At 42.7% G+C, this 11,644-nt stretch overlaps 1 protein-coding gene across 3 annotated transcripts in view; it reads right to left on the bottom strand.

Annotated features, from left to right (window-relative positions):
• LOC111969194 (tetraspanin-4) overlaps positions 1 to 11,644 on the bottom strand; it is a 143,831-nt gene that overhangs the window by 29,802 nt on the left and 102,385 nt on the right. For 2 of the 3 annotated variants that reach the window (XM_023995143.2, XM_023995142.2), the window contains one exon: positions 9,743 to 9,934. The exons of the other annotated variant lie outside the window; for it this stretch is intronic. In XM_023995143.2, coding sequence (XP_023850911.1) covers positions 9,743 to 9,934 — 192 coding nt within the window. The remainder of the gene's footprint in view (positions 1 to 9,742; positions 9,935 to 11,644) is intronic. 3 annotated transcript variants of the gene reach the window in all.

The raw sequence follows: 11,644 nt of genomic DNA, 5'->3' as shown, positions 1-11,644 counted from the left end.
TTTGCAAACCTGATATTGACAGGTATTAATGCCAAAATAGCATGCAAAACAGGCTAAGAAAGGTGGGCTCAAAACGTCTCTGCCCCACCGCCATGAATGACGGTTTGCAACTGGAAGCCTTGTACACATGTTTCAGCTGGTTCTAGTATGTGCATAATTGGAACAAAGCTTTTAGGCACACAGTCCTAAGTAGTGTACTACATGGAACGTAGCCTAACAGCCATCGTTGGTGGACTGCATACCTCTTTCACCACTGGCAGACTGCTCCTTCCAGTTGAATGCTCTGAAGTGGTTCTTGTAGGGACAAATTTCAGATCCGATAACCATTTCAGCTCCATTTGGAACCAGGTCGCTCTAAACTGGGTTGTCGAGCACAAATGGTCAAGCATTCCCTTATGGTTAACCTGCAGCCGGGGCTCAAAATTACATTTTTAATTGGTTAAGCACCAGAATATTAGATTTCTTTAATTGATTGAGATACAGGCCTATATGACTCTAGCTACTTTAAGCACCAACCAGCCGCCGACAATTGCTTTCGCGTAGCCAGTCCTTTGCAATCAGCTGGCTACAACAACAAAGCAAAGGGGTCTGCCATTCGAGAGTAATTTGGGGACCTAAGAACAGTTGTAACTTCCCGCGCTACACCCAAGTTAGGTTAGTTACCTGGTCCGACGCCAGCTGAATTCCTCAAGGTATTGATTTTGGGAGGCACCGTCTAACAGTGGCCAGCCTCCAGTTTTCTCCCTTGTCGCGTCTAATGCAAAGAGCCTTGGTAGGCTTCATGCTGAATGGGTAATCACGAGAAGTCGATAACCCCCCCCCCCCCTCCCCCGAGATCAATGCAGACCAGCAGTTTGATTATAGTTCTCCTCATCGCTCTCCTCCTGACAAGGCATTGATCTCCACTAAACTGGATATCACGAAAGCCTGACGAGAGGAGAAACAAGTCATAACATAAATAACAGGGCTGTTTGGCTACTGTAGTGGGGATTCCCTCCAGCCACACATGCATGTGCACACACAGTACCAGTCAAAAGTTGACACAGCTACTCATTCCAGGGTTTTTCTTTATTTTTAACTATTTTCTACATTGTAGAATATAGTGAAGACATCAACTATGAAATAACACATGTGGAATCAGGTAGTAACCTGAAAAGGGTTAAACAAATCAAAATATATTTGAGATTCTTCAAAGTATCACCCTTTTGCCTTGATGACAGCTTTGCACACTCTTGGCATTCTCTCAATCAGCTAGGCTACCTGCAGCGCCATTTTCCTTTCTCTCTATGACCCCTTCAGCTTGTGTTTTTAAAATGATTGTTTTCCCACACCGGTTGCATAACGGTAATGCAGAATTTCCCAAACTCTGTCCTGGGGACACCAATGGTGACATTTGATTTTTGCACTAGTACTAAGCTTGATGATTAGTTGATTATTTGAATCAGCTGTGTAGTGCTAGGCACAAAAAAAAAAAAAACGAGGACTGAGTTTGGAAACACTGGAGTAATGTCTAAAACTTCTTAAGGATGGGGGGTGCTATTTTTCACTTATGGGAAAAATCGTATCCAATTTAAACGGCCTCGTATCATTCTTGCTCTACAATATGCATATTATTATTACTATTGGATAGAAAACACTCTCTATTTTCTAAAACCGTTTGAATTATTTCTCTAAGTGAAACAGAACTCTTTTTACAGCCCATTTCCTATCCGGAAGTGAGATTTCCAAAAGCGAGGTCTCTCTTCAAGAGCTTGTCTATAAAGGGCATTCACTTATGACTGTAGAAACACGTCATACACCTTCCCCTGGGTGTCATGCGGAAGTGAGAGACAGAAATTACTTGATTTATCTCGTTCTGGGATTGAATACAACACTCTTTGGAGTGAGAGTTCCCGCCATAAATTTTTTTTTGGAAGGCGCGAAGTTGGACCAGGAATCGCCTCCTGGAAAACCGTCGTTATAGGTGAATATGATCTCCGGCTTCGATTTTATTTGATACATGTCATAAATCATCCTAAGTATGTTTTTTCAATATAGTTTAATTATATTATTGAATTTATTCTGGACTTTAGCGTGATACGTTGCAAGAATTTGTTCAAGAAGGAGAGGTTAGCGCCGCACGGCAGTGTGCTTGCTAATTCAAGAGGGAAATAGTTTTCTGGATCCAAACAAAGACGGTTCTGAAAGAAAGGACCCCATGTACAACATTCTGATGGAAGATCAACAAAGATAAGGACCCAATTTGGGATGCGATTTCATATATCTGTCGAACTGTGCTATCGCTAACGTTTGTCTTGAATCATGCTGCTGTGTGTTAGCTATTGTAGTAAGCTAATAAATAACGATATATTGTGTTTTCGCTGTAAAACACTCTCAAAAATCGGAAATATTGGCTGTATTCACAAGATCTTTGTCTTTCATTAGCTATCCACCATATATTTTTTCTGAAATGTTTTATGATGAGTAATTAGGTAGTTGACGTTGGTGTCTGTATTTGGATGAATATGTATGTATGAATATGTATGTATGACCTTTCCAATTTGTAAGCAGTCGCTCTGGATAAGAGCGTCTGCTAAATGACTTAAATGTAAATGTAAAATGTATTTACTCTGGCTACTCCCATGCGATTTCTGACTGTGCTATGATGGTAGCTATGATGGTAGCAGTAATTGTAAAACTGATTTATAGCTCAAATATGCAGATTTTTCGAACAAAACATAGATTTATTGTGTAACATGTTATAGGACTGTCATTCTGAGGGAGTTTTTTCTAGGTTATTTAGGTTGGTTCTAGGTTAGTTAGGTTGGCTTTGTGCATGCTACCTGCATGCTACCGTTGCTGTGAAAAATGTCTGTCTGTCTTTTGTATTTGGTGGTGAGCTAACATAAAATATACGTGGTGTTTTCGCTGTAAAACTTTTAAAAATCGGGAAATATTGGCTGTATTCACAAGATCTTTGTCTTTCATTTGCTATCCACCATATATTTTTCTGAAATGTTTTATGATGTGTAATTAGGTAGTTGACGTTGGTGTCTGTATTTACTCTGGCTACTCTCCGTGCAATTTCTGACTGTAGCTAAGATGGTGCAGTAATGTAAACTGATTTATAGCTCAAATATGCAATTTTTTTTAACAAAACAATAGATTTATTGTGTAACATGTTATAGGACTGTCATCTGAGGGAGTTGTTTCTAGTTAGTTAGGTTGGTTCTAGGTTAGTTAGGTTGGCTTTGTGCATGCTACCTGCATGCTACCGGTGCTGTGAAAAATGTCTGTCCTCTTTTGTATTTGTGGTGAGCTAACATAAATATACGTGGTGTTTTTGCTGTAATACATTTTAAAAATCGGACATGTTGGCTGGATTCACAAGATGTTATCTTTCAAATGCTGTATTGGACTTGTTAATGTGTGAAGTTAAATATTTAAAAATATATATTTTTTTGATTTCGCGCTCTGCCTTTTCAGTGGAATGTGGGAGGAGTTCCGCTAGCGGAACGGGGGGGCGAGACAGGTTAATAAAGCCGGCACACTTAAATGACGTTATATCTATAGCAGCTTTGATTGGACTGATCATGTCAACGTCATACTTTAGAAATCTTAAGTTGCAAGCTAGCAGTCATCATGAATTAAGTCGACAATCTACTTGCAAATCCTTTTTAATGAAGAGAAAGTATAGATAAAACGTATCGGTGCTCATCGGCCATTGGACATAAACATTACACAACAAGTTGGAAWTCACAAATTCAACAATGAGTGGTTTGGAAGTAATCGGTGGCTACTGCAAGCATTGCAAAGCAATCACTAGCCTGCTATTCAGTGGAGTGTGTGTGTGGTCCCAAGTCTCTTTTCCAAGCTTAAAAGGATAAACATTCAAAATTGGCCATTGTGTCAATCCAGCATGTTTTTTGTCACTCTGAAAACAACTGGAAATTCAGAACTGGGAAATCAGATTTCAGTGAGTTCAAGACAACTGGAAACTCTGGAGAAAAAAAATTGGACTGGGAAAATTTTGAACGGTCATCTCGGAATTGCAAATCGGGAACTCGGGTCTCTTTCTAGAGCTCCGACCTGAAGATCACTGACATCATCATGATTTGACCTTGTTTTCTTCCGAATTCCCAGTTGTCTTGAGCTCTATGTGACCAGGTCAAAAGTAGTGCACTACATAGATAAAACATTCATGTCCGGCGCCGACAGAGATGGCCGCCTCGCTTCGCGTTCCTAGGAAACTATGCACTATTTTGTTTTTTTATGTGTTATTTCTTACATTGTTACCCCAGGAAGTCTTATGTTTTATTACATACAGCCGGGAGGAACTATTGGATATAAGAGCAACGTCAACTCACCAACATTACGACCAGGAATACGACTTTCCCGAAGCGGATCCTCTGTTTGGTCCACCACCCAGGACAATGGATCGGATCCCAGCCGGCGACCCAAAACAACGGCGCCGCAGAAGGGGTAGACAGAGCGGTCTTCTGGTCAGGCTCCGTAGACGGGCACATCGCGCACCGCTCCCGAGCATACTACTCGCCAATGTACAGTCTCTTGACAACAAGGTAGATGAAATCCGAGCAGGGGTTGCCGTCCAGAGAGACATCAGAGATTGTAACATTCTTTGTTACACGGAAACATGGCTCACTCGGGATACGTTATCAGAGTCGGTACAGCCACCTGGTTTCTTAACGTTATCGCGCCGACAAAACAAACAATCTCTCCTGGTAAGAAGAAGTGACGGGGTGTATGCCTTATGATTAACGAGACATGGTGTGATCAAAAACAATACAAGGAACTCAAGTCCTTTGTTGACCTAGAATCCTTACAATCGAATGCCGACCCATTATCTACCAAGAAAATTATCTTCGATCATAATCACAGTCGTGTGTATCCCCCCAAAGCAGAACACATCAACAGCCCTGAAATAACTTAATTGGACTCTATGTAAACTGAGAAACCACATATCCTGAGGTGCATTTATTGTAGCTGGGGATTTTAACGAGGCTAATCTGAAGAAACAAGGCTACCTAAATTGTACAGCATATCGAATGCGCGACCCGGGCTGGCAAAACACTGGATTCATTGTTATTCTAAACTTCTGTGACAACATACAAAGCCCTCCCCCGCCCTCCTTTCGGAAAATTTGACCACGACTCCATTTGTTGCTCCAAGCGTATAGACAGAAACTAAAACAGGAAACGCCCATGCTCAGAGTCTGTTCAACGCGTGGTCCGACCAATCGGATTCCACGCTTCAAAATTGCTTCGATCACGTGGACTGGGATATGTTCGTATAGCGTCGGCAATAACATTGATGAATACGCTGATTCGGTGTGCGAGTTTATTAGCAAGTGCATCGGGATGTTGTACCCACAGCGTCTATTAAAACCTTCCCCAACAGAAAACGTGGATTGACGGCAGCATTCGCACCAAACTGAAAGCGTGAACCACTGCTTTTAAATCAGGGCAAGGCGACTCGAAAACATGACCGAATACAAACAGTGTAGCTATTCCCTCCGCAAGGCAATCAAACAAGCTAAGCGTCAGGTAGAGAGACAATAAGTAGAGTCGCAATTCAACGGCTCAGACACGAGAGGATGTGGCGCAGGTGTACACGTCAATCACGGACTACAAAATGAAAACCAGCCCCGTCTCGCGGACCACGATGTCTTTGCTCCCAGACAAACTAAACAACTTCTCAGCTCGCTTTGAGGACAATACAGTGCCACCGACACAGCCCGTACCAAAACCTGTGGGCTCTCCTTCATGCAGCAACACGTGAGTAAAACATTTAAACGTGTTAACCTTCGCAAGACTGCCGGCCCAGACAGCATCCCTAGCCGCGTCCTCAGAGCATGCGCAGACCACAGTGGCTGGTGTGTTTACGGACATATTCAATCAATCCTTATCCCAGTCTGCTGTGCCCACATGCTTCAAGAGGGCCACCATTTTCCTGTCCCCTAAGGAAAGCTTAAGGCTTAAACTTGAGGCTGAAATTAGGCTAATCGCGCCCGTAGCAACCCTCACTTCGCGCGTCATCATGAAAGTGCTTTGAGAGACTAGTCTAAGGACCATATCACCTCTTACACCAGTACCCGACACTAGACCCACTCCAATTTCTTACCACTCCCCAATAGGTCCACAGATGACGCAATCGCAATCACACTCCTGCACACTGCAACCCATCTGGACAAGAGGAATACCTACGTAAGAATGCTGTTCATCAAACTACAGCTCAGCATTTAACACCATAGTACCTCCAAACTCGTCATTAAGCTCGAGACCCTGGGCCCCGACCCCGCCCTGTGCAACTGGGTCCTGGACTTCCTGACGGGCCGCCCCCAGGTGGTGAGGTTAGGAAACAACATCTCCCACCCCGCTGATCCTCAACACTGGGGCCCCACAAGGGTGCGTTCCCAGCCCTCTCCTGTACTCCCTGTTCACCCAGACTGCGTGGCCAGCACGCCTCACACTCAATCATCAAGTTTGCAGACGACACTACAGTAGTGGGCGGTCCATTACCAACCGACAGACGGCCCTCAAGGGAGGAGGTGAGGGCCCTCGGAGTGTGTGTCAGGAAAATAACCTCACACTCAATGTCAACAAAACAAAGCGAAAACGACTATAGGAAACAGCAGAGAGAGAGCAGCCCAGTGACGGAAGGTATCCAACCTGGCGGGACTATGCTGGAGAGAAGGTGGAAAGTTTTTAGATCCTCGGCGTACACATCACGCGACAACTGAAATGGTCTCCACCCACACAGACAACATGGTGAAGAAGGCGCAGCAGCGCCTCTTCAAACTCAGGAGGCTGAAGAAATTTGGGCGTGTCACCACAAAAACACACAATCGAGGAGAGCATCACGTTTCGGGCTGTATCACCGCCTGGTACGGCACACTGCTCCGCCCACCAACCGTAAGGCTCTCCAGAGGGTCATGAGGTCTGACAACACTATCACCGGGAGGCAAAATACTAGTGCCCTCCAGGAACTACACTACAACAGGAAAGGGTGCTCAAGAACTATAGATCTCAAGAACAACAACCCCACGAGCCACTGCCTGTTCACCCCACTATCATCCAGAAGGCAGCAGTTCAGTACAGGGTGCATCAAAGCGGGAGACCGAGAGACTGAAAAAACAGCTTCTATCTCCTCCTCAGAGTATCAGACTGTTAAACAGCCACCACTAACAATCGATGTGGCTGCCGCAACATACTGACTCATCTCTAGCCACTTTTAATAATTAAGAATTGGAGTTATAAATGTATCACTAAGCCACTTTAAAACAATGTGCACTTTATATATGTTTAAAGATACCCTACATTACTCGATCTCATATGTATACTACGATTACATCTATACCTTCTACTGCATCTTGCCTATGCCGTTCGGCCATCACTCATCCATATATTTTTATGTACATATTCTTAATCATTCCTTTACACTTGTGTGTATAAGGTAGTTGTTGTGAAGTTGTTAGATATTACTGCACGGTCGGAACTAGAAGCACAAGCATTTTGCTACACTCGCATTAACATCTGCTAACCATGTGTATGTGACCAATACAATTTGATTTGATTTGATTTAGGGAATAGGGTGCCATTTGCGATGCAGCCTCAGTGTCGTAATCCTTTCAAGAGTTTATTTGCTGAGAAAAAGAACTCTCCAAGGCTCTAGTCTATTCATTGTGAAGCCAGACTGCCGTCCCTTTCAATAGATGAGTATAATTCAGTGTGTTGGTTATACTCGAGCACTTACTTTTGTTAAATTGGTCTGATGACGGTGTTAGGCTATGTCTGATGTCCTTGTGGTAAAATGAAAAACTAACAAAAGCAACAAAAAAAGTAACTATCAAAAGTAAACGATGGCAGCTCTATATCTATTTCCAAACAATGTCAATGTAGTTTACAATCAATCTTTTAAATTGAAAAGCACATGCTTGACAGAAAGTATAATGATGAAACCTTCACTATGACACATTTTAGTGATATGCTAGTGTGGCTATTGGAAAAAAGCTTTCTATTCTCCAATGAATCTCATGGAGATAATGGAATAAAACATGATCTCACTAATAGACTTCCAAGACGTTTAGTACACAACTGTTGTAAAATGCCACCCATAAGTTATTGCAATGTTACAAATTACCACTCAACCTTATTACTTTGAATCACAACACATATCAGGCATGAAACACCACAGCAATTAGCACTGTCAAATCTTCATCTATTTCCCCCTCAATGATCAGTTCAGTTATCAAATCTCTAATTGCTTTTTTTTACTCTGTTCTCTCCCCAATTTCATGGTATCCAATWGGTAGTTACAGTCTTGTCTCATCGCTGCAACTCCYGTACAGATCCGGAAGAGGCGAAGGTCGAGAGYCGTGCGCCCCCGAAATACAACCCAACCAAGCCGCACTGCTTCTTGACACAATGCCCACTTAACCATGAAGCCGCACCAACATTTTGGAGGAAACACTGTGCATCTGGCTACCGACTCAGCRTGCACTGCACCCGGKCCGCCACAGGAGTCGCTGGTGCGCGATGGAACAAGGACATCCCTGCTGGCCAAACCCTCCCCTAACCGGACGATGCTGGGCCAATTGTGCACTGCTCCATTGGTCTCCCGGTCACGGCCCGGAGCCTGACTCGAACCCAGAATCTCTAGTGGCACAGCTAGCACTGCGATGTAGTGCCTTAGACCACTGCGCCACTCGGAGGCCCCTAATTGCTTTTCTAATGAAAGCAGAGGTTAGACTCTTTTTGAAATCGATGTGAAGGCTCAAGATGATTCGTCAGTCGCTGCGAAAAAGCCTTCGCGAACATTGTCTTCCAATCACATCGACACAGTGGTCCAACCGGCTAGGCGTTCTGGAGAATATCAAGGGCTGATACTAATGATGGGCTTTTGCTCTGCGATACGTTTGTATGGTTTGGTCCCAATGGGGCCAGAAATTGAGCCACCTGCTGCACTGGTGTCATAAACTGTCTTTAAAAGCTTAGTATTTAAAGGCTAAATTAACAGACTGTTAGTCGTTTGAAGTAAATAAAACTATATGGTTTGTTATACGATGTGAGACTTGTTCTTATCAACCAGAGACAATTTTGACTTGAAAAAATGTTTTTAAATGGGAGATAGAGTTTGGAGTTATGAATGTGTGGTTCTGGTTATGGGTTGAAGCATGGTGCTGGGCAGGTGCTGGCACCCTGATCTGTTTCACCTGTCTTTGTGCTTGTCTCCACCCACCACCAGGTATMTCCCCTCATTATCCACAGTGTATTTATACCTGTGTTCTCTGTTTGTCTGTTGCAATTTCATTTTGTTTCGTCAAACGTTTTTCCCATGCTCCTGTCTTTCTCTAGTTCCTGTTTTCTAGCTTTCCCGTTTTTTGAMCATTCGGTTTTTGACACTCGATTACTGACCTCTGCCTGCCCTGACCCTGAGCCTGCCTGTCGTTCTGTACCTTTCGGACTCTGCTCTGGACTACTGACCTCTGCCTGCTCTTGACCTGTCATTTGCCTGCCCCCCTGTTTTTGTAATAAAACGTTGTTACTTCAAAACTGTCTGCATCTGGGTCTTCTCCTGAGACTCGACAAATATACATAACGTGTCACTGTCTGTTGATGTTGACATTTGTATGTTGCTTTGGATAAAGGTGTGAATATAACATGATGCTTACAGCAGAAATGTGAATGTTTATCAATACTAATTATCAAGGGTATTTTTGTCATCAAGAGTGGCAGATACTCACGCTCAGCAACAGCGGACGACTTTCTTTGACAGCTCCGACACARCCGAGGCAACCAATCACCATGATGATGGTCCCTACCGCAATGAGTAGATTGGCTGCTGAGAGGGATGGGAGGGATGAGGAGAGTGTGGCAAAGTTKCCCTGGGTCACTGACAGCCATACCCCCACGCCCAGTATTCCACAACCCCCCAACTGTCAGAGAAAGAAGGAGAGAGATAGACAAAGGAAGAAGGAAATAAAAAAATTGRAAAAGTGAGTAGCATGTAAAAAAAAACACACAACATAAAATACTTTGGGATTATTTGGTGCACACATATACATTTACACACAACACAACACACACAAATCCCAAGGCGATGCCAGGAAATGCATTGCCCGGCATGCTCAACCAAAACTGGTAGACTCGATTTGCGTGGTTAAATATGTGATTATTGTTTTTCTCCCTAACTTCTATCCCAACTGTMGAACCACACCAGATCTGTTTTAATCAGCTCTTGAGGTCAAAGTAGGGCAGGTCATGAATAAAACTGCTCTGAAGCACTGTATGCTGCCGCTCCAATCACTTAGACAGGTTGGTGCAAGTCATCCATCACCCTCCGCCATGATCAGAATACTAGAACAGCTGGAAATTAGAGGATGATTATACCGCTGTCTCTCCTCATACAAGCCTATCATCATGCTCCTGAGAGAGGAGTCAGAAGGGAATCATAGTCAGGAAGAGAGACAGGAGAGAGATAGAGGAAAGAAAAGACAAAGAAATTGATAGACACAGAGACAGACAGACAAGGGTACTGCAGYAATGTACATGAAATAACAATGACAAGGTAAAACAGATATGATACATGCTCCAAGGCCCTATTTTATCGACACATAGCGCTTTACATACGTACATACCACATGCTTTGTGCCTCAGTTGGTACAATGTCATACTTAAAATTAGAGGTCGACCGATTATGATTTTTCAACACCGATAATTGGAGGACCAAATAAAGCCAATACCAATTAAATCGGCCGATTTTTATTTATTTATATATTTATTTGTAATAATGACAATTACAACAATACTGAATGAACACTTATTTTAACTTAATATAATACATCAATAAAATCTATTTAGCCTCAAATAAATAATGAAACATGTTCAATTTGGTTTAAATAATGCAAAAACAAAGTGTTGGAGAAGAAAGTAAAAGTKCAATATGTGCCATGTAAAAAAGCTAACGTTTAAGTTCCTTGCTCAGRACATGAGAACATATGAAAGCTGGTGGTTCCTTTTAACATGAGTCTTCAATATTCCCAGGTTAGAAGTTTTAGACTATTTATCTCTATACCATTTGTATTTCATATACCTGTAGGCAGGCAATATTAACTAAATATGCAGGTTTAAAAATATATACTGTTGATTATTTTAAAGAAAGGCATTGATGTTATGTTTAATGACAGTGCTTTTTTCGCGAATGCGCTTGTTAAATCATCACCCGTTTGGAAAGTAGGCTGTGATTCGATGAGAAAAAACAGGCACCGCATCAATTATATGCAATGCAGGACACGCTAGATAAACTTGTAATATCATCAACCATGTGTAGTTAACTAGTGATTATGTTAAGTTGATTGTTTTTTATAAGATAAGTTTAATGCTAGCTAGCAACTTACCGTGGCTTCTTGCTGCACTCGCGTAACAGGTAGTCAGCCTGCCAGCAGGCTCCTCGTGGAGTGCAATGTAAGGCGGTGGTTAGAGCGTTGGACTAGTAACCGGAAGGGTTGCATGATCGAATCGCCGAGCTGACAAGGTAAAAATCGTTGTTCTGCTCCTGAAAAGGCAGTTAACCCACCTAGGCCGTCATTGAAAATAAGAATGTGTTCTTAACTGAATGCCTAGTTAAATAAAGGTTAAAAAAATTT

The sequence above is a fragment of the Salvelinus sp. IW2-2015 genome, linkage group LG10 (assembly GCF_002910315.2).
Source record: "Salvelinus sp. IW2-2015 linkage group LG10, ASM291031v2, whole genome shotgun sequence".
Classification (NCBI taxonomy): domain Eukaryota; kingdom Metazoa; phylum Chordata; class Actinopteri; order Salmoniformes; family Salmonidae; genus Salvelinus; species Salvelinus sp. IW2-2015.
This window is presented reverse-complemented; position numbering and strand designations above follow the sequence as displayed.